Genomic DNA, 23,283 nt, shown 5'->3' with positions numbered 1-23,283 from the left:
ACAATCATGCTTCTTGGTATTTTAAGTATTTTGAGTAAGGAGTTGAAAATATGTCCACACAAAAACCTGCACGCAAATGTTTATAGCAGCTTTATTCACAATTGCCCAAACTTGGAAGCAACCAAGATGTCCCTCAGTAAGTGAATGGACAAATAAACTGTGGTACATTCAGACAATGGAATACTGTTCAGATCTAAGAAGAAATGAGCTATCAAGCCATGAAAAGACATGCAGGAACCTTAAACGTATATTACGAGTGAAAGAAGCCAATCTGAGAAGGCTACATACGGAATGATTTCAACTATATAACACTCTGGAAAAGACAAAACTGTGGAGACAACAAAGAGATGAGCAGTTACCAAGAGTGTGGGAGGGAGGGGTATATGTTATTATATATTTGTCCCATTGAATGTACAACACCAAGATTGAATCCTTAGATAAACTATGAATTTGGGGTGAAAAAAAAAAACCAACCAGATTTTCACCTATTCATTCATCAGATGTTATTTATTCAGTGGACTTTGGCTGAAGGCTGGCAGAGGGCTGGGCCTTGTGCTAGGTGGAGGATGAGGTGGTGAACAAGATCGACATGGCCCTGTCTTCATGAAGCTTATATTTAGATGGGGAGTTAAATCAACAAAAGATTAATGCATCAATTACACCTGTGACAGGGGCCATGACGCTGTGAAGCAGCAGCATATCAGGAGCAAATAACAGGGAATCAGAACCTAGTTCTTGTGGGCAGAAATAGCCATGACTTGAGAGAAGGGTAGTGAGGAAGGCAAAAGTCCTTCCCTTGATCTAAAATTAATTTGAGAAATCAGGACCCCCCAGTTTGAGAGTATTATCCTCATTTGTCTAAGGAGGATGGTGTTTTGTTACAGGTAATGAGGTCATTGATTCTGATTACGCCATGTGATTAGGACTTAGCGTGAGCAGCTAAAGCTTTTGCCATCTTGCTGAGCAGATACTGATTTTGAAGGCTTGGGAACCCTTCCTTTTGAAGAGTCTTCCTAGGAATAAAAATGGCCTCTACTTGTAGCCTTGATATTCCCCAAATCTCAGAGCCATGTTGATTTGTGAAAAAGGGAGATGTGCTTCCTGATGGCAGGTACACTCTCTGAGCCTGATGGCAGGCTCACTTTTTACCTGAGGTTATGGAGGGCCTGGGCAACTTTCTGGAGCCACTGGAACCACGAGGTGGGAACCCCATTAGGGCACCATGCAAGCATTTTGTGCTCTCTTTTCCTTTCTAGGGTGACAGCTGAGAATGACTTCCTGCACAGCCTGCTGGGCAAAGTCACGGCCTCTAAGGGAGACAGTGGAGGACAAGGTACAGTGCCAACAGGACAAGTGGGCTGGGCCTGACTTCAGCTTGAGATCCCTTGATTCTGTGGCAAACAGATCAAACCCCTAAACCCTGGGAAACATAGCCTTCCTTCCAGATAGGCCATTGTGAAGAATGGGGGCACGTGATCTACAGAGGTGGAAACCACATCTCTACAGGGGAAGCAGAAGGGAGGCATGTCCTCGTGCCTGAAGGAAGAGAGGAACTGGTATATCCTGACTATCTCCTATGTGTCAGGCACTGTAAAATATTTCCTTGTTTGATTTCGTCCTTCCCACAGTCCTGTGAGATAGATGGTATCAGCCCCGCTTTACAAAGGCTGGGTTTAGAGAGGTGTGATGACTTGACAGACGCTGACCCTGCTAGAAGTAACCAGTGGGATTCAAATCAGAGGTGTCCTGCTCCAGAGTCCCTCTGCATCCTGCCTTCCATCCTTCCCCGAGGCTGGGTCACTGCATCTGTGGCCACTTGTCTCTGCTTCCATGGTCTCCTCCAGAGAGAGACTAAGGGGAGAGATGATGGGAGGGTGAGGCTGATAGAACACCTTGGAGAAGTTGGCTCTTCACTGTGAGTGTTCCCTTCCAGGCCTCTGGGTGACCATGAAGATGCTCGTGGGTGATATCATTCAGATCCGCAAGGACTACCCACACCTGGTGGACAGGACCACCGTGGTGGCCAGGAAGCTGGGCTTCCCGGAGATCATCATGCCAGGTTCTCCTTCCCCCTGGGTGAGGTTGGGCGGTGGTCTAGCTAGTCTGATCCATTTTCTTTTTAGAGAGTCAGCTTATTCCTTTTTTACTGCTTTTCTCTCTTTCTCTCTCTAAAGGTAACCAGTGAAAACAGTTGTTGTATATCCAAAAATCTATGCATTCACATAACAAACACAAACATGTAAATATATGCACACATACTTCCCCCCCACAAGTGGAATCCTACTTTATATACCATTTCTTGGTATTCTTTACATAGTGTTCTGCAGCTGACTTATCACTTAATAATTTATTAAGGACATCCTTTCCACTTTACTACATGGGGAATAATTTTACTCTTTCTGGGGTGAATATTGTCATTCTCTTAAATTGTTATACTATTTTTTATACCAAAAGAGTGCACGCTTATTGTAAAATGTTCAAATAGCATGAAAAGGTATAAAGTGAAACGTTAAAAGCTCTCTCAAATCTCTGTCTTCAAAAGTAACCACGACTATACGTATTTTACAAATATGTCTGCAATAAAAGAAAGTAAATGAGATTATATAACACTCTTTTGAAACTTCCCCGTGTGCTTTAAACTTGAGTCGAGGACTCGTGTCCGCAACCACTCTCACTGACTTACCCCTTCTTTCTATGGTTGAATGGTGGTCTGCTGGTGCTGTAATTTATTTATGGCTGCTTTCCTGAGGCGTCAGTCCCTTGTGCACTCCCCTGGAGGGTTTTCAACTATCACCACCCCCATTCCTGAAGACCCTCCACACCTCATCCCTGACTCTGTATGTGTTCCTTGCACACACGTGGACAGTCACTCTGTCTGCTTCTGCACAGTAGAAGATTAGTGGAGAGAACCATCTGTGGTTGTTACTCATTCACCAGGACCAATCCAGCTGGAGCTTTCCTTTGCCTTCCCAGAAGGTGTCACTAGAGGATGAAAATCAAATGATTTTTAATGGCGAGAAAAACACGGCCAATTGTGACTATCCTGCTTCCCTTTTTGCAACTAATTTCCTACTGTTCCTCCATCCTCTTGTTACCTACTGCTCCAGCCTCCCTGATAAAGTCAAAATGCTTTTCCAAATCGCTCTGATTTTAACTTCATTAACCGACAAGGTGGGAACTTCTGCCAACTCCCCAGCTCCCCGCATCCCCTAGTCAGCGTCTCTCCTGCTGTACAGACTCCAACTCTTGTCTCTCTCCCTCTGCCTCAGGGGACGTCAGGAACGACATCTACATTACTCTCTTACAAGGCGACTTTGACAAGTACAACAAGACCACGCAGAGGAACGTGGAAGTGATCATGTGTGTGTGCGCAGAGGATGGCAAGACGGTGCCTGTAAGAGCCCCTGCTGTTGCTCTCGGTGACAGGGCCCCCCCAGGGTGCCTCTGCTCATACAGATTTGCTTTTCCCCGTTCCCGATCCTGCTGTCTAACTGCCAGGTGCCTTTGGGGAGGTGTTGAGTAATGTGATCTACACCTTCAGAGCTTCGTTGGCACAGTAGCCCGTAATAAGACCGGGTGTTGTTATTCCTTTACACCAAAGCAGTTAGCTTTTCCATGTCTGTCCCTTTCCTTTCATGACCTCTTCTTCTTCTTTTTTTGACTTGGCCTCAGTTTATAGGGTAGCATTTTGCAGTGAAATTGTCATTCTCATCGAAACCTGAGCTGGTTTATTCAGGCAAAATTCATGGCAAGGAAGAGGATCAATACAGAGCCTTGGGCTGGTGTGAAGACTCAGGGTGTCCTCAAAACAGACATTCCCAACACTTCATCTAACTCCCTAGCGCTCAGCCAGACATTCTGGTGGAAAGCCTCATCCGTAAATTGGTCTCCAGAGGGCCAGCAGGATGTATTCAAGAATGCAAAGCATATTGCTATAAATATTTATACAGCATATGTCCTGTACAATATTTGTCATGTATGTTTACATTTATTTGCTTATATTTCCTTTAAGGTTGTCAGCAGCTGTGTCCAGTGTGTGGGAGGGTTTTGCTTCTTAATTTCTCCTTGCAGAGTACTTACTGAAAATAACATCATCTCTCAGCAGAACTTTTGGCATGGGCAAATATTCCTCTTAGGCCACAGTAGGTGATCAGATAGCACAGAAGGGTGGGGGTGTAGGACTGATAGGTCTTCTGCTCTAGCCTGGGTGCCCGGAGCTCAGGCAGATTTTGTTACCCTCCACCTATGAATAGCGAGCACTCACAGAGGTATGGCTATATGCCAGGCACTGTGATAAGGATGATGCATTACTGTTATTTTCCCTATTTTTACAGAGGGGAAAACTAAACCTTTGTCAAGTGAAACAACTTTCCCAAGGTCATAAAGCTAGTAGAGACGGGGTTTGATTTCAGGTCCCAGTCCCTCGTATAAATCACTTCACTATAACGCCAATACATTTAAAAAAAATCCTCCAATTTATTTCTCATTTAAAAAATGAGGCTAATAACCACCCCTATCAAATTCTGGGAAGATTCATAATTATTTTTTAAATTTAAAGAAATCCTCACAGGTGCTTTTTTCTTGAAAAGACTGGCCCCATTAATTAATATCTAGTTGAGCAAAATCCAGGGATTTAACTCACCCTCTTTTTGTTGGATTCTGATTCTTTTCTGAAAAATAAAATAAGTAAGAAACACTTTGCTTAAAGAAACACAAAGGAAGAGCAGAGGGTTTTTATCTGAAAGGGAAGTTGCACTTCACAAATGTATAGACCATGCTTTGAAGTAATCTTTATCCAGCTACCTGTTGGAGAACTTTATCACCCCAGCTTCATTTTTAAAAACACTGATGTGCTTGCCTTCGGTGTTGCCGAAGGACAAATTAGAAGGAGCAGTTAACGGGAAAGCAGGTCTCTTATCTCGTTTCTGAACCATTTGTACTTCCACCTCTGCCAACCTTTCAAGTCACACTCAACCAGTCTGAACAGACACACTTATCAAGGATGAATATATAAGCAGGTATTCTGTGGGCTGAAATGGAGAGGTAACTGTGGGGCACAGTGATAATTTGCAGTTTCATCTATGAGGGAAGTTACGGGGGAGTTCAGTTGATTGACTATTGAAAATTGCTAAGGAAGCCTGTGGGAGGCTTCTCTTTCTCTACTTGCAGAAATAAATATTACTGCCTAATTAAGTGTCAGGCAGCACACTCAAACATTCCTGTTTGATGCTGGTGGGTTCCCGTGGGAACAGTCCCCTTTAGGGGTATTGATTTCTCCTCCTGTTCCTAGGAAAAGCAGGGTTGGAGCATAGAGTAGGTTAAACTCGTTCTTGGCTCACTTTGGGATCTCAGCGACCTTGCTCAGGAGGGGCCGTGGGAGAGAAGCTAGCAGGGTGGGCTCTGGGATCAAACAGACAGTATTCAAATCCCGCCTCCCCTCCTATTAGCTGTGTGATCTGGGGCACGTTTATGTGCCTATAAAAGAAGAAGAATAATCTCTTCCTTGTGGGGTAGCTGTTTATACAGAATGGTAGCTGTAAGGCACCTGGTATGCAGTAAATACTCAGTAACAGGAAAGAGGTAGCTTTTAGAGGAAGCAGACCAACTGCAGGTTGAAGCCCTGGAAAGGATTTGAGAGGGTCAAACAGATAATCTACTGTGGATACCTGAAGCAAGTTTAAGAAGAAGGAAAAATGCTCAGATACCAGGTTGAGAAAGCTTAGCCCTTCTGAGACGCGCCAGTTTACCGGGCTGGAGGTAGGGCATGGGGGACAGTGCTGTGTAGTGGTTAAGACGTGGCCTCTGAGGCCAGGCAGCCAGGCTGAAAGCCCAGCTCAGCCTGGATTAGCAGGATGACCTTGAGCAAGTTATGTAATCTCCCTATGCCTAGGAGACTTGGTCTTAAAATGAGACCAGCAGTGGCATGTTACTCTTATGAATACCAACCGAGGAAATCGACATAATAGGTGTCCACTGAAGTTCACTATTACCAGAGAGGTAGAGCCGTCTCAGGCTTGATTACTGCTGCTTAGACACTAACTGGCATCTTCCCATGATGTTACCGACCTTGTCAGCCTGCAGCACTTTCTGGCTCTTAAAGTGCATTCACACCCCTGGAATGCATTTGTTCCTCAGATGATTCCTACCAGGTAAACAGGGTGTGTGCTTGGAGTCTGATTTTTCCTCCTGCTGAAGTGTGTCCACCAAGGCCAAGTCAGCATTAAAGTTTCCAGGCTCCCTTCTGCTGACCTGAAGGCAATTAGGGGCTCTCACTGTTAACTGGAGGCCTTGGGGGTGGGGAGTGGGGAAAATTATTGAAGAGCCTCACTGGAGACATACACAAGTCTGTACTTTCGTTAAAACCGGGCCTCGTCCCTGGTCACAGTGCTCTTTCTACACACTTGGCGAGATTCAGTTTTATCTCTGAAGTGTTGAGGCTGGGGGTGCTGTCTTAGGTCTTTCTCAGAATAATATTAAGACTGTTTTCTCCAGCCTTAGGCAATCAGAAAACTTTCATCATCAAGATAGTTTTGTGGGATTCAGTTGCATGCTGTGCAGCAGTTTTACTTTCACCAGAGATATATGTGTATTTTCAGTTTTTATAAGCTACATGGGATTCACTGGAGCTACAGAAATGCTAAGCCCATAAATGTCACTGGATATAAATCTTAGGAGGCCGGAAGGCATCTCTGTTGTTGTAGAGGGAACGCTGGGCAAAAAGTTAGAGGGTCTGAGATGTAGTCCTGGCGCCGCTACCTTTTGGGGCAAGTGACTTAACCTCTCAGGGCCTCAGCTGACTCAGTTTTGAAATGGGAATGATGACAGCAATCTTCAGAGGTGGTCGTGAGGACTGAATTAAGTGATGCGGTTCATGTACAGGGCATGGCATAGTGCTGGACACAAAGCGCTCTCTAAATGGTCAGGACAGCGTTGGAAGCGTGTTTTTAGTTCAGTGCCTCGAGCAGTTCTAAAAGGCTCCACCCCACTGAAAATTAAGAGAGTTGTATGTCTTCCCTCATTTGCAGTCCCCTGGTTGTCCTGGGTTTTTTTTGAAATAAGTTTTGAAAGGATGCTATAGCTCTGTTTTCAAATAGGTTCGATCTGGCCATACGTAGCATCAGTCAATATTGAAACTGAACTCTTTCTTTCCCTATTGCTCAGAAATACGGAGGGAGCGCTCCAGGGACAGAATTATCCTTCCCACAGCTTAGCTTGCTTCACCAGTGGGCCCAGAGTGGCCAGCTTTGGTCCTTCAGCCTAGTGGGGGATCCTCTGGAGAATCTGATGGAATCTGATGAGAGGCAAATTCTCTCACCATGAAAATGCCCAGAGGCACATAGTTTTGCAATTTGGGGGCTTGCGGCTGCAAAACCAATCCTCATGTCCCTAGATCTCTGAAGACTGGAGGTTAAAATCTCTTGTTTTGGTATAAATGCTGAACTTAGGCTCTCTCTGGATGACCCTACCTTAGATCTTGTTTTGGGGCCAAACAACTGCAATGAATACAGAGAGGCAGAATTGGGAGCCGGCATACTCTATTGCAAGGTAATTCCTTATTACTCTGAGGGTGATTTTTATGGCAAAGAATAAATATCCTATATAGGTATGCTTGCTCTGTGCTCACTTTCTCTCAGAACGTCCTTCCTGCATTTCTGCTCAAAGCCAACTTGGAATCTTTCTTCAATGTCTTCAACTGTCTCCACCTCCAAGAAATATTCCCTGAGTCTTCAGGGAGCACTGAAGTGTCCTTTTCTGTGCTCCATAGTATTATACAGTCAGCCCTCCATACCTGTGGGTTCTGCACCTGCAGATGTAGAAGGTCGACTGTACTACAGTGTTTTATATAAGGAACTTGAGCATCTGTGGATTTTTTAAAATCAGTGGTGGGGAAGGGAGGGCCCTGGAACCAAGCCCCTGTGGATACCAAAGGAGAACTGGATACGTATATCTGTCATCACTTCACATCACCTAGTGATTTGTCTGCTCGTATAATGATTCCTTCGCCACACTGTGAGCCCTTATGTCAGGTTTACTCTCTGACTCATGCCCATATCCCAGTGCTTAGCGTGGGCCTGGTACCTGATACTCCCTCACCGTGGGCTCCCTTAGCCCCCTCTGCCCATGTCTCTGTCTGAAGCCCGAGCTCCCTCCCCTTGCCCAGCTCCCGCCGGCACCTTGGTGTGTTAGCCTCAGAAAAACATCAGAATGAGCTGCTGCTTGGTTGATCTGAGCCTGTTTATAAACTTTGTGCAATTCAGATGTAGGAAACAAATAGGATTAATAAGACTGGCAGTGTGCAGCCACTCCAAGGCCGGTCATCATTGACAGTAGGGCAGCCACATCAGCGCCTATTGCGCTCCAGTGGTTTCCAGAATGCAAGTAATAGCATTTCTGTAGTTAAGCAGCTGTCACTCCCAGGGCCGGGCACATTCATGTATAAATCCGTAATGTAGAAGGGTACCTGGCAGAAGGCTTAAAGAAGGCAGGGTTATCCCAGGCGCTATGGCCAGCCTTGACGTTGGGACCATCATTGCCCAAGCATAGAAAATGGCAGTTCTATGGCATTTTCTCTCTTTTTGTTTTTCTTGGGTCAGAATGCAATTTGCGTGGGAGCTGGGGACAAGCCAATGAATGAGTATCGGTCTGTCGTGTACTATCAAGTCAAACAGCCACGGTGGATGGAAACAGTCAAGGTAATAATAATAATAATAATAATAATAATAATACTGATGATGATAATAGTTGCACGTATATATTTAAGGACTCTAAGGCACCTCCCTAAGATCTGAAACGATACCCTAGCATGTGTCTGGTGGTGTGTCAGGCAGTGGAAATACTGGCCCAAGGGGTGGGTGCCCGGGTCCTCTTCATTGCCCTTCACTGTCCCAGAATCTAGCCCCCATGGAATTGTCAGACAGTCTTGTGGACTGTGCCCAAACCATCAAGCTGCGTTGTCCTACTCAGCAGAGTGACAGAGCTTGGGAGCAAATGTGAGGCTATAAAAAGCTATTTAATGCCTGGAAGATACCCTATTGGGACGGTACCTCACATGGAAGTGGCATTAACTGCAGATATTTGCATTACCAGATTGTCACACTAAAGCAGGAGGGAATATCATGCGTTGGAAGTAGAGTTTGGAATTAATTTAGTGAACAGTGACGCTTGATCACAGCTTCAAATATCTCTGCCTTGTAATTAATAGCAGTCTTTACTTACCCTGCGCTCTGAACCGAAACTGAAGATATTCATAAGACTTCCCTTTCGGAGGTAGCTATTCAAACCTCGGTGGTACTTGCCTTGTCATCTATATTCCTGTTTTCCTCAGTGGGTCTCCCTGTACTCACTCTTTTCAAAGTGATGACCTACCCAACCGTAAGGTCAGAGAGCTATTGGACCAGGTTGTTTTCTCTTCTCTTCTCTGGGTTCTCTTGCACCCCAGTTATATCTCTTTGCTAACCCTCATCATGTTGTGATAATTATGTGTTGCCCTGTGTGGGCCATGAGCTCTTGGAGTGTAGGGACTCGGCCTTACATCAGCACAGCCAGTGCTTCACCTGATTGTAGCTTATAGTAATGATTCAGTATGCAGTGAAAGAATGAATTGGACAACAGCTGCCCATGTAACTCTCAGTTCTTGTGCTCTGTCTGAGACACACAAACAAATGGTGGACCCTTTTGGGCTCAAATTTCATTTTCTGAAGCAGAAAGTGCCCACAGAAAATCTGAGTGGTTTTCTCACAGGTAGCTAAGCTTCTCTATCTGGGCCTGAATTGTACAATACAGAGATTGCTGTGGGGCTTAGGGAGGTGCGATAGTCCAGAGTCAGGCCAAAAGCACCTCAGTCAAGGGTGCAGCAGACCATTCACTGGACAGTAAGACTAGGTGACCAAGGGGTGATTGCCTTGGCCCAGTGTCCTTGGAGGAAAAAGCATCTGGAATAAGCCCTAGGATTTTCCCAAGTATGATTGGATTCAAGCATTTTTATTAATTTGCATAAATGACAGTCCTCTAGCAAGCACCCTGATGAGCATTGTTAATTTGCTAAGCCCTGCTGCCATTGTTCAAACTCCTGGAGTGTGTAAGGAAAATGTGCGTTGTGCAGTTTGCAGTGCATCAAATCCTGCGCTAAAGTTATGTGACTTTTATATCAATTTGGGGAGATTCATTTTTCCTCAGTATAATTTACGGACCTCTTTTCATTGGCTGGGAATGCAATTTGCCAAATGGATTACATTTGGTACTTTATTTTCTCTTCATAGCTAGTTCTTATGTAATTTATTTACAGTTCATCAGGCTTGATGGATGGGTAATAAATCAGCACGCAGCAGTCTCTGTTAAATGGTCAGGCTGCCTTTCGAGGGGGAGCGGGGTGGAGTGGGGAGGGCCATTTAACTCCTTGTCTCCTGAGCTCTGGCTTCTTCCTGTTGAGGTGGCCGTCCCTATTGAAGACATGCAGAGGATCCACCTGCGATTCATGTTTCGACATCGGTCATCCCTGGAATGTGAGTACCAACCAGATGGCATCTCTGCAAAACCCCTAAGGGGAGAGGGGCGGGATCATGGGTGGCCCAGGTATCATTTTCTCTCCTGACCTCAACAATGCTGTTTCCAGCGAAGGATAAGGGAGAAAAGAACTTTGCCATGTCCTATGTGAAGTTGATGAAGGAAGACGGGACCACTCTACATGACGGATGCCACGACTTGGTTGTCCTAAAGGTACTACGAGCTAGAATTAACTGTGCAGTGAGGAGCATGCAGGAAGTGAAGGGGAGATGACAGGATTGCTTGGTAGTGAAGAGCAGAGACCCCAGAGTCACACACATCAGGGCTTCCCATCTGTGAGGCCTTGTACAAAGTCTTAACGTGTCTGGGCTTCCATGTCCTCATCTATGAGCCCTCAGTGAGTAATTGTGAGAATTATATGTCAGTCCATGTAAACATGACAATGACAGGTACATGGAATTCTCAGTAAATGGAAGGTTATTGTTACATACAGAGTGGGCTTTGACTTTGAAAGACAACTGTGGGATGTACAGAAGACCAGCAAGAAATATTTGAGAGATTCCTCACTGTAGCTAATGGAAAAAATATTAGAATTTAGGGTCCCACTCCTGCTGTTGACTAAATTGGAGTCATCTCACATGTCTTCCTGAGTCTAAGTTTCCTTTTTCTTAAGTAGTGATGGTCATATTTATGAGCATAAGGTGACCCATGCAAAAGGGCCATGTAAAAGAGTATAGATGTCAGCTGCTGTGATTTTTACATCATGGGACTTGCACTGTTCTCTAGAAGTGGGGGAGTGTTTTCCTGATATTACATGCATGCTTTCCCACAACCCCTCTGTGACAGAGGCATGCCTCGAGCTAGCCCTGGCTGGAGGCAAATGGCTGTGAAACAGGGCAACGCTAAGTGGTCAGCACAGGGATCAAACCCTTGCCCTTGACTTTCTCAACCTTGGAGGTTGGAGTCGCCCTTTTGCTTGTGGTCTGCATGGAAAACACAGCCTCATCAAAGCTTCATCACATGGTACTGTTCTGTGAGTCTCTGTGAGTTGTCCAGAACACCCCTTTTCCTTCCGTACAAGCTCTTTTCTCATTTATGGTGTATCAAGATAGTTCTTAACTTAAAAGCCGTTCTTCCTCAATCAATTGTGAACTCGTTGGGGGCAGAGTCCCAGTTGCAGTCAGTTTTCAGTTTAGTCACCTTACTTAAGCCTCAGTTTCCTCATATGTAAACTGGAGATGATAATAGTATACACAACAGTAACGACTGTTGTGAGGTTTAAATGACATGAGCTAAGCCATATAAAGCGCCGAGTGCAGCATCTAGTGCAGAGTAAGGGCTCAATAAATGTTAACTGCTGTAATGCCTACCTCTAGTCATTCTTTTCAGCACGCCAGGGGACTTAGTGTCTATCATCTTACTAAGTGTTCTCTATGCATTGTGCCATCTAGTCTGCTCAAAATTTCTAGAAGTAAGCAATACTAATCATCAGTTTAATCATGAGAAAAATGAGACAGAGAGACCAAGGAATGTATCCAAAGTGACACAGACTTGTGAATGTAGAACAGGGTCTAAATCCTATCACTTTCAGAATCTAGTGCCTTTACTGTTAACTATTTATTTATTTATTTATTTATTTATTTATTTATTTATTTTGACGTACACCAAGTTCAATCATCTGTATTTATACACATATCCCCGTATTCCCTCCCTCCCTCGCCTCCCCCCCACCCTCCCTGTCCCAGTCCTCTAAGGCATCATCCATCCTCGAGTTGAACTCCCTTTGTTATACAACAACTTCCCACTGGCTATCTATTTTACAGTTGGTAGTATATATGTGTCTATGCTACTCTCTCACTTCGTCTCAGCTTCCCCTTCACCCCCCACCCCCCCAAACCTCGAGATCTCCAGTCCATTCTCTGCATCTGTGTCCTTGTTCTTGTCTTGTCACTGAGTTCATCAGTACCATTTTCAGATTCCGTATATATGAGTTAGCATACAATATTTGTCTTTCTCTTTCTGACTTACTTCACTCTGTATGACAGACTCTAGGTCTATCCACCTCATTACATATAGCTCCATCTCATTCCTTTTAATATCCATTGTATATATATGCCACATCTTCTTTATCCATTCATTTGTTGATGGGCATTTAGGTTGCTTCCATGTCCTGGCTATTGTAAATAGTGCTGCAATAAACATGATGGTACATGTTTCTTTTGGGATTATGGTTTTCTCTGGGTATATGCCCAGTAGTGGGATTACTGGATCATATGGTAGTTCTATTTGTAGTTTTTTAAGGAACCTCCAAACTGTTTTCCATAGTGGCTGTACCAACTTACATTCCCACCAACAGTGCAGGAGAGTTCCGTTTTCTCCACACCCTCTCCATCATTTGTTGTTTCCAGATTTTGTGATGATGGCCATTCTGACCGGTGTGAGGTGATACCTCATTGTGGCTTTGACTTGCATTTCTCTGATGATTAGTGATGTTGAGCATCTTTTCATGTGTGTGTTGGCCATCTGTATGTCTTCTTTGGAGAAATGTCTATTTAGGTCTTCCGCCCATTTGTGGATTGGGTTATTTGCTTTTTTGGTATTAAGGTGCATGAGCTGCTTGTATATTTTGGAGGTTAATCCTTTGTCCGTTGTTTCGTTGGCAACTATTTTTTCCCATTCTGAGGGTTGCCTTCTAGTCTTGTTTATGGTTTCTTTCGCTGTGCAAAAGCTTTTAAGTTTCATGAGGTCCCATTTGTTTATTCTTGATTTTATTTCCATGATTCTAGGAGGTGGGTCAAAAAGGATTTTGCTTTGATGGATGTCATAGAGTGTTCTGCCTATGTTTTCCTCGAGGAGTTTTATAGTGTCTGGCCTTCCATGTAGATCTTTAATCCATTTTGAGTTTATTTTTGTGTATGGTGTTAGGAAGTGTTCTAATTTCATTCTTTTACATGTTGCTGTACCAGCACCACTTAGTGAAGAGGCTGTCTTTTTTCCATAGTATATTCTTGCCTCCTTTGTCAAAGATAAGGTGCCCATATGTGTTTGGGCTTACTTCTGAGTTCTCTATTCTGTTCCATTGATCTTCCTTTCTATTTTTGTGCCAGTACCATACTGTTTTGATCACTATGGCCTTGTAGTATAGTTTGAAGTCAGGAAGCCTGATTCCACCAACACCATTTTTCCTTCTCAAGATTGCTTTGGCTATTCGGGGTCTTTTGCATTTCCATACAAGTCATAAGATTTCTTGTTCTAGTTCTCTGAAAAATGCCATTGGTAATTTGATCGGGATTGCATTGAATCTGTAAATTGCTTTGGGTAGTATAGTCATTTTCACTATGTTGATTCTTCCAATCCAGGAACATGGTATGTCCCTCCATCTGTTTGTGTCATCTTTGATTTCTTTCATCAGTGTCTTAAAGTTTTCTGCATACAGATCTTTTGCCTCCTTAGGCAGGTTTATTCCTAGGTATTTTATTCTTTTTGTTGCAATGATAAATCAGAGAGTTTCCTTAATTTCTCTTTCTGCTCTTTTATTGTTAGTGTATAGGAACACAAGAGATTTCTGTGCATTAATTTTGTATCCTGCTACTTTACTAAACTCATCAATGAGTGGTAGCAGTTTTCTGGTAGAGTCTTTAGGGTTTTCTATATATAATATCATGTCATCTGCAAAGAGTGACAATTTTACTTCTTTTCCAATTTGTATTCCTTTTATTTCTTTTTCTTCTCTGGTTGCTGTGGCTAAAACTTCCAAAACTATCTTGAATAATAATGGTGAGAGTGGGCACCCTTGTCTTGTTCCTGTCCTTAGAGGGAATTCTTCCAGTTTTTCCCCATTTAGAATGATGTTGGCTTTTGGTTTCTCATATATGGCTTTTATTATGTTGAGGTAATTTCCTTCTATGCCCATTTTCTGGAGAGCTTTTATCATAAATGGATGTTGAATTTTGTCAAAAGCTTTTTCTGCATCTATTGAGATGATCATATGGTTTTTCTCCTTCAATTTGTTGATATGATGTATCACGTTGATTGATTTGCATATATTGAAGAATCCTTGCATCCCAGGGATAAACCCCACTTGATCATGGTGTATGGTTTTTTTAATGTGCTGTTGGATTCTGTTAGCTAGTATTTTGTTGAAGATTTTTGCATCTATATTCATCAGTGATATTGCTCTGTAGTTTTCTTTTTTTGTGACATCTTTGCCTGGTTTTGGTATCAGGATGATGGTGGCCTCGTAGAATGAGTTTGGGAGTGTTCCTCCTTCTGCTATATTTTGGAAGAGTTTGAGAAGGATAGGTGTTAGCTCTTCTCTAAATGTTTGACAGAATTCGCCCGTGAATCCATCTGGCCCTGGGCTTTTGTTTGTTGGGAGATTTTTAATCACTGCCTCAATTTCCGTACTTGCGATTGGTCTGTTCATAGTTTCTATTTCTCCCTGGTTCAGTCTTGAAAGATTGTATTTTCTAAGAATGTATCCATTTCTTCCAGGTTATCGAATTTATTAGCATATAGTTGCTTGTAGTAGTCTCTCATGATCTTTTGTATTTCTGTGGTGTCCATTGTTACTTCTTTTTCATTTCTAATTCTGTTGATTTGCATCTTCTCCCTTTTTTTCTTGATGAGTCTGGCTAATGGTTTATCAATTTTGTTAATCTTCTCAAAGAACCAGCTTTTAGTTTTATTAATTTTTGCTATTGCTTCCTTCCTTTCTTTTTCATTTATTTCTGCTCTGATTTTTATGATTTCTTTCCTTCTGCTCGCTTTGGGGTTTCTCTGTTCTTCTTTTTCTAATTGTTTTAGGTGTAAGGTTAGGTTGTTTATTTGATATTTTTCTTGTTTCTTAAGTTAGGACTGTATTGCTATAAACTTCCCTCTTAGAACTGCTTTTGCTGCATCCCATAGGTTTTGAGTTGTTGTGTTTTCATTGTCATTTGTTTCTAGATATTTTTTGATTTCCTCTTTGATTTCTTTAATGATTTCTTTGTTGTTTAAGAGTGAATTGTTTAGCCTCCATGTGTTTGTATTTTTTGCAGTTTTTTTCCTGTAATTGATATCTAGTCTCATGGCATTGTGGTCAAAGAAGATGCTTGATATGATTTCAGTTTTCTTGAATTTGCCAAGGTTTGATTTGTGACCCAAGATGTGATCTATCCTGGAGAATGTTCCGTGTGCCCTTGAGAAGAAAGTGTATTCTGTCGTTTTTGGATGGAATGTCCTATAAATATCAATTAAGTCGAGATGGTCTAATGTGTCATTTAAAGCTTGCGTGTCTTTATTTATTTTCTGTTTGGATGATCTGTCCATTGATGTAAGTGGGGTGTTCAAGTCTCCCACTATTATTGTGTTACTGTCAATGTCCCCTTTTATGGCTGTTAGAATTTGCCTTATGTATTGAGGTGCTCCTATGTTGGGGGCATGGATATTTACCATTGTGATATGTTCTTCTTGGATGGATCCCTTGATCATTATGTAGTGTCCTTCCTAGTCTCTTGTAATAGTCTTTACTTTCAAGTCTAATTTGTCTGATATGAGTATTGCTACTCCAGCTTTCTTTTGACTTCCATTTGCATGGAATATCTTTTTCCATCCCTTTACTTTCAGTCTATATGTATCCTTTGGTCTGCAGTGGATTTCTTGTAGGCAGCATACAGAAGGGTCTTGTTTTTGTATCCATTCAGCCAGTCTGTGTCTTTTGGTTGGAGCATTTAATCCATTTACATTTAAGGTGATTATTGACCTGTGTGTTTCTATTACCATTTTCTTAATTGTTTTGGGTTTGTATTTGTAGTTGTTTTCCTTTTCTTGTGTTTCCTACTTAGAGAAGTTCCTTTAGCACTTGTTGTAAGGCTGGTTTGGTGGTGCTGAATTCTCTTAACTTTTGCTTGTCTGTAAAGCTTTTGATTTCTCCCTCAAATCTGAATGAGATTCTTGCTGGGTAGAGTATTCTTGGCTGTCGGTTTCTCTCTTTCAGGACTTTCAGTATATCCTGCCATTCCCTTCTGGCCGCAGAGTTTCTGTAGAAAGGTCAGCTGTTATCCTTATGGGTTTTCCCTTATATGTTGTTTGTTGCTTTTCTCTTGTTGCTTTTAATATTTTTTCTTTGTGTTTAATTGTCGTTAGTTTGATTAATATGTGCCTTGGTGTATTTCTCCTTAAGTTTATTCTTATGGGACTTTCTGTGCTTCTTGGACTTGGTTAATTATTTCCTTTCCCATGTTGGAGAAGTTTTCCGCTATAACCTCTTCAAATATTTTCTCAGATCCTTTCTTTTTTTCTTCTTCTTCTGGGATGCCTATAATTCAAATGTTGGTATGCTTAATGTTATCACTGAGGTCTCTGAGACTGTCTTCTATTCTTTTTTTTCTTTTTTCTTTTTCCTGCTCTGTGGCAGTTTTCTCCCCCATTCTGTCTTCCAACCCACTTATTCATTCTTCTGCCTCAGTCATTCTGCTGGTTATACCATCTAGAGTATTTTTAATTTTGGTTATTTTGTTATCCATTGCTGTTTGTTTTTCTGAGTTCTTATGAACTGTTTCTTGTACTTTCTCTATTTTGTTATCGAGATTTTGTATCATTTTTACTATCATTATTCTGAATTCTTTTTCAGGCATTTTTCCTATTTCCTCTTCCTTTATTTGGTCTTGTGAGTTTTTTTCCTGCTCTTTTGCCTGCATGGTGTTTCTTTGTTTCCTCATGGTAGTCCAAACTTTTGGGGTTGCTTGTCCCGGTGATAAAGGGGTTTATAGAAGACTTTCCAAGCCCCAGACTAATGTCCGAGTGTTGGGTTAAACAAATACTAAGTCTAGGAAACACATACATGTATAAGACACACAATTACTGAATCCATTAGGACATAAGGCTCTGGAAAGACCTGACAGAAGAACCCCAGTATGCCATCAGATATTCAAAGAGAAAACCAACAGAAATTGAAAACCAAAACAGAACAAAACAGAAACATAAGCAAAAACAAACAAATAACACCTTAGACATACAAACCCTAATCCAGGGAGATATTGTAAGCTAGGATCGAATATAAGAAAGAGCTAGAGTACCACCAGAGAGAATGGAGATTCTCAGAATGAAACTAGACAATTGTACTAAGAACTAAGATAAAGACAAAAACCTAATATTAAATACCAAGGCGGTGTGTCATCTGGAGAATAGAGCAAGGAGTCTGAGCAGATCAATAGTGTTGCTTGTAAGTATGTTAAGATAAACTAAAAATGGATGGAAGACAGGGGAACAGAAGAGCATAGTGTGACTGGAAGTATGCAAATAAAGAGAAAGGAATAGAAATGTATAAGATAGAGATGAAAGGAAGGTAGGAGAGATATGGTCCATACTACCAAAAACTTAGCTAGAAATAGAAGTATATAAAAAGGCAAAAAAATAAAAATAGATTAAAAAATAGAATTAAAAAAATATGTTATAAAACTTGTAGATCCCTTAGGACTAAGATCGTAATTAGTAATGGAAAAAAAAAAAAAAAAACCAGAACTGATCCCAGAGTGGACCAGTTCAATAGAATTGATACTAATATTTCTGTTTCCTAAGAGTCTCAGCTGTAAGTGTCCTTCTACTCACCTTGGGTTTTTTGTATTATTCTGTGACCAGCAGAGCTTCTTTTATTGTTCGTCTATAAGCATTGGTGTGTGGGGAGGGAGAGGGTACAATAGTGGCTCCTTCCTCTGGGAGTGAGTGAGCAGTGACGCACTGTTGTTTCAGTTGGGCTTGGAGGTGCCTGCTGCAGAGGGGCGCCGGTGGCTCCAGTATAAACAGAAAGTCTCAGAGTTGGGCCTCTCTCAGGGTTTTTTTTTTCCTCGGCAGCCTCCCTGCTGCTGGCTTTCCAAGGGGTTTTAAGCTAGCCTTGCCCGAGGGCCTGAGGGTCCCTATTATCCCTGAGCACCTTAGGTAGCCCACAGGGCATCTCTCCACTGCCTGCTGCAGGCGCCGAAAGAGAGAGAGAGGCTATGCCCGCGGCTCCTCCCCCCCACCCGTGAGCCTGCAGCATCCAGCTGCCATCATGGCTGGGCAGCTCTCAGCAGTAGGCACTGCTTGCCGTGGACCTCTCCTCTCCTGTCCTCTCAGTCCTTTCTGGCAACAATATTTCTCACCCTGAACCAGCTCTCCAGTTCCCACGCTCCCACTCCCGGACCCTCTGTTCAGCTGTGAACCGATGTCTTGGTCCGGGAACGCTGAGCTGTGGTGCGGACCCTCCGTGTGTTTCTCACTCCCTCCCGTCTGCCACAGCTCCACAGTTTCATCCTCTTTGAGCCACCGTAGATGCCTCCCTACCAGTTATGTCGGGATCCTTGTGGTCCTTTCTAGTGTCCGAGGTCGTCTGCTGGTGTTCAGTTGGTTCTCTCTCTCTGGGCTTCTATTTCAACCGCAACAATGGGACTCTGGATGGCATGGGCCACTTTTTTCGCCAGCTGGCCAAGGAGAACTGTTAACTTCTTTAAGCTGATTCTTTATGCTGCTGGTGAACTTGCTTGTGTTAAGATCTTATAAAACTTAGAATAAATTAAAATATCTTGTTTGGGAATCTTTAGTTCTCTTGTGCCAATAATAAAGTGCACAAAGTCTTCAAGTGGTTGATTAACCCCTTTGCCATTAAAGTTAACCTTGGGTTCTCACCTGTTTTGTGGAAAAGCAGCCCTACCTTCCCAGCTGATGTTCACTGTTCCTCTGATGATGTTCCTCAGTATTTCTGACCCTCCCTGCCTACAGTGTATAATCTGGCTACTGCAAGCTCCGTGTAGTGTTGGGTGTGTACCCTTGGCTTGAGAAGTAACCAAGGTGTTGTTTCCAGGGGGACAGCAAGAAGATGGAGGATGCCAGTTCTTACCTGACTCTTCCTTCTTACCGACACCACATGGAAAACAAGGGGACCACCTTAAGTCGAAGCTCCAGCAGTGTCGGGGGGCTCTCTGTCAGCTCCCGGGATGTGTTCTCCATTTCTACACTGGTGTGCTCCACAAAGCTCACCCAGAATGGTATCGGAACCATTGAGAGCTGTGTGTGTGTGTGTGTGTGTGTGTGTGTGTGTGTGTTGGTGTGGGTGTGGGTGTGTTTGGGCAGGCCAGGGTAGGTCCTGATACAGAGAGTTTAGGCCAGTAATAGTAATTCTCCTTGTCTGGACTCTTTTAGTGGGTCTGCTGGGCTTGCTGAAGTGGCGTATGAAACCACAACTGCTACAGGAGAATTTAGAAAAATTGAAGATTGTCGATGGTGAAGAAGTAGTGAAGGTCAGTGGGGCTTTGTTTTGCCTGTATTCATCCACCAGTGACAGAGCTTTCAATCATGGGTGGCTTCAGGGGAGAGGTGAAGTGTTGTTGGAACTAGGACAACTTGTTCTTCTGACAATGGGATACAAGATCCCAAGTTGCCGTTAGAAACCTTTATTGGTAAATTGGTTGATGTGGTTCAGTGACACTGCATGTTGAGCAGGAGGAAAGTATGGCTGTGCTCTGTCTCTGGAAATAGATCAACTTTGGTGTAGATCCCAGCTCAATAGCTTGCCAACTTTACGTGATAGGATTGTCAAGATGATATACTTTGCAGGGTTCTTGTGAGCATTCAAGATAAATATTTAAAAATTCCTCAGCAAGTCTCTTGTATGTAATATACAATAATTGAACTAAAGTATATGAAACATAGAAAGTTCAACAAATAGTAACTATTATTTATTTTTGTTGTTACAAGTTGCTATAGTAGTATGATCTCAGTATTATCTACATGTTGCTGTTAGAAGTAAAAAATATTCTTGGTTTCCTCTGCTTCAAGAATGTTATGTATTAAACATGAGAAAAGGAAAGACATCAGTGCTCACATTTTAAGTGAAAAAAGCAGAAAACAATGCAAATGTCAGACGTATTGTTGTGTCCACATGGTGATTGAGAATATAGTGTCTGAAACGCAGATCTATTTAAAGCCACCCTCTCTCCAGCACTATGAATTGGGACAGGTGTTTCCCGGAGGTCCTGGTGATCTTGTTTCCATCAGGAACTTGATACAGCTAGACACTCTGTGATTGAACATCTTTATGTAGTAGCTCTGTGTTTTGACTATAGGAAATATTGACCCATCTCTTAGGAGGGAGGGGTATCAAATTTTAGTTAATTGCCCATACATGGAGAAGCAATGGTCGAATTTCCAGATCCATGCTTTAACTGTGTACCATTGACCCACCTACCGAATTCAACAACGGCAGGGAAATTCCCCAGACATCCTTTCGCAAGGTCTCTCACCTTTGGGCAACCTGGAAAAGTCATCTGGAAGGGAATTCTGTTGCCTCCCTTTTGCATTCTTTTTTTTTCTTTTTTAAAAAGAATTGTGATTGACATATACTCTATGTATTGTAACATATGTACAGAGCACCAGTCTTAAGAGTACAGTTCAAAAAAAAAAAAGAAAGAGCACAGTTCAGTGTATTTTTACACATGTACATAACTGTGTACCTACCACCTAGGTCAAGATACAGAACATTTTTGACATTGCAGTAGGTTCCCTCTTACCCCTTCTCAGTAATCCATTCGGGGGGAAGCACTAAGCTGACTACCATCATCATAGATGGGCTTTTGCCTGTTCTTGACTTTCATAAGGAGCATGATAGTGAACATGCGTTTCTGTGTCTGACATCTTACTCTGCACAATGCTCACAAGAGGTATATTCATCATTCCACATAGAAGAAGTTTGCTCTTTTTTATTGCTGTGGCGTATTCTGTACTGTGAACATGCCACCCTATATTTATCCACTCTGCTGAAGATGGCCAACTGGGTTGCTCCAAGTTCTGGCTCTGGTGAGTAAAGCGCCTGGCGCTCCTGAACATGGCGTGTGGTGGATGTGTGCCCTCATTCTTCTTGGGTAAACACCGAGGAGTGGGGCTTCCGGGTCACCTGCACTCTTCTTACGAGACCTTCATGATTTTGCCCAGTTTCTCCAGGACACTCTGGATGCCCTCTTCAACATCATGATGGAACATTCTCAAAGTAATGAGTATGACATCCTCGTCTTCGATGCTTTGGTAAGAGAGAGGGGGCTGGTGTTTAGTGACCTTAGGCACGAACGTGTGTCTACCTGTGAGAACACAGAAAGCTTATGGCCCACATGGCCCTTTTCATGAATTTTTGGAGGCGTTGTAACATTTGACAACCAGACCAATGAAGGAGTTGCTGTTTCCCTTCGTTTGTTTCGAGTTCATTTAAAAGCACAGGCAGGGTGATTAAAGGGGAGTGTTTAAGTGTTGATGGTGGACTGGCCCTGTTTGAAAATACATGCAGCTGGAGACCATGAATCATCGCTTTGGCTTTCCGTGAATGCTGTGGGCGAGTCCTTGGCCAGGTAGTAAAGCACATAGAGTATTTCCTAAGTCTTTTTTACCTTCTTTCTCCTCACAGTTTCCAACTCAGCAGTCATTAGCCTCCTCCTGCCTATTGAAAACACTTCACAGTGGGTGCTGCACCATCCAGATCTGTCTTCTTTCTGTCTTTCGAAATGGTCTCTCCTTCCTCTTGCTGTCCCAACTCACATCTTTTCAGTGTGTGTCAAAATAAACATAAGAAACATCCGCATTAAGGTATCGGTGACCCATAAAGAATGAATGCGTCAACCCTTAGGGTCGGTGACATTTACATTTTTAACGAGCTTACTTGGAGACAAGTGTGACTTAATCCAGTGCTTCCCAAGAGGGCCTCCTAGAAAGCTAGCCCTAAGGAATAATGCTTCCTGACAAAAGGATCCTTTGATTAAAGAACTTAGGGAAGTGCTGAACATCCCATGACTCTCTTGGAGATTTACAATGCACAGAAGCATATAGAAGACTCTGATAAGGCCTGCAATAAAGAAAGCAGTCTAAGGTTGATAACTTGAGATTTCTCAAACTTATCTGACCATGAAACCCTTTTATCTTATAAATACCTAGTAGCATACTTCATGAAACACTTTTTAGGAGAGATACTACCTTAATGAAAAGGACTAAAGATGTATTAGTGACCTAATTCCTGGGCAAAATAATTTGATAGGGATTCAGTTACGCCATGTGAATACGGCTTGCTGTCCTGGGTCTGCCCCCAAAACACTGATTCCTTGCCTCTTCCTCAAGATCTACATAATAGGACTCATTGCTGACCGGAAATTCCAGCATTTCAACACCGTTCTGGAGGCTTACATTCAACAGCATTTCAGTGCTACCCTAGCTTACAAGTAAGTAACTGTGTATCTCCTCCTTGCCCTGCCAGGATGCCTAGGTAACAAGAAACTTGAGTAGTTTCTTTTGTCACCAGCCTGTGTGAGTTCTACCTTTTTTGACAAAACCCAATCTGGCTGTATTATTTGGATTAAAAAAAAAATATGCAAACTCAGGCTGGTAGGAATTTTTTATGGTAGCAGAAGTACATGAAAGTGTTTGCTCATTTGTTCAGTCATTTAGTCAGTCAGTCAGTCAGCTATCATTTATTGAGCAGCTACTTGTGATAGACACTGGGAATCAAAAAGGCTAGAGAGAAGAAAGTGCATAAGGTAGGTAGCTCAATATAACTTGTGTATAGAGAACGAAGGGTTAGAGATCAGAGATGATGTGGGAAGGGGCCTGGAAAAGTAGGCCGAGTAGTTTGAAGTCTACCAGGCTGGTAATAAAGAGACATGGAAAGCTTCCAAGTGAGGGAGTTCCATGATATCACAAGAACATTTTCTGTGGGAAGAAAAAGGTGAGAAGAACTTTATTACCACCATCATCCCTACTCACATCCTCATTGTGACTGGTTTTCCCAGT

The 23,283-nt window shown here is 42.7% G+C and overlaps 1 protein-coding gene across 1 annotated transcript in view; it reads left to right on the top strand.

Annotated features, from left to right (window-relative positions):
• The window catches only part of DOCK2 (dedicator of cytokinesis 2), a 414,056-nt gene that overhangs the window by 57,530 nt on the left and 333,243 nt on the right, over nt 1-23,283 (top strand). The window contains exons 12-21 of the mRNA XM_057729388.1: nt 1,257-1,333; nt 1,934-2,059; nt 3,270-3,394; nt 8,595-8,693; nt 10,430-10,502; nt 10,613-10,716; nt 19,322-19,505; nt 19,660-19,757; nt 21,448-21,537; nt 22,615-22,715. Of these exons, the coding sequence (XP_057585371.1) occupies nt 1,257-1,333; nt 1,934-2,059; nt 3,270-3,394; nt 8,595-8,693; nt 10,430-10,502; nt 10,613-10,716; nt 19,322-19,505; nt 19,660-19,757; nt 21,448-21,537; nt 22,615-22,715 (1,077 nt within the window). The remainder of the gene's footprint in view (nt 1-1,256; nt 1,334-1,933; nt 2,060-3,269; nt 3,395-8,594; nt 8,694-10,429; nt 10,503-10,612; nt 10,717-19,321; nt 19,506-19,659; nt 19,758-21,447; nt 21,538-22,614; nt 22,716-23,283) is intronic.

This window comes from Hippopotamus amphibius, chromosome 1, assembly GCF_030028045.1.
Source record: "Hippopotamus amphibius kiboko isolate mHipAmp2 chromosome 1, mHipAmp2.hap2, whole genome shotgun sequence".
Taxonomy (NCBI): Eukaryota; Metazoa; Chordata; class Mammalia; order Artiodactyla; family Hippopotamidae; genus Hippopotamus; species Hippopotamus amphibius.
The sequence above is the reverse complement of the archived record's forward strand: the minus strand, read 5'-3'. Positions and strand labels throughout refer to the sequence as shown.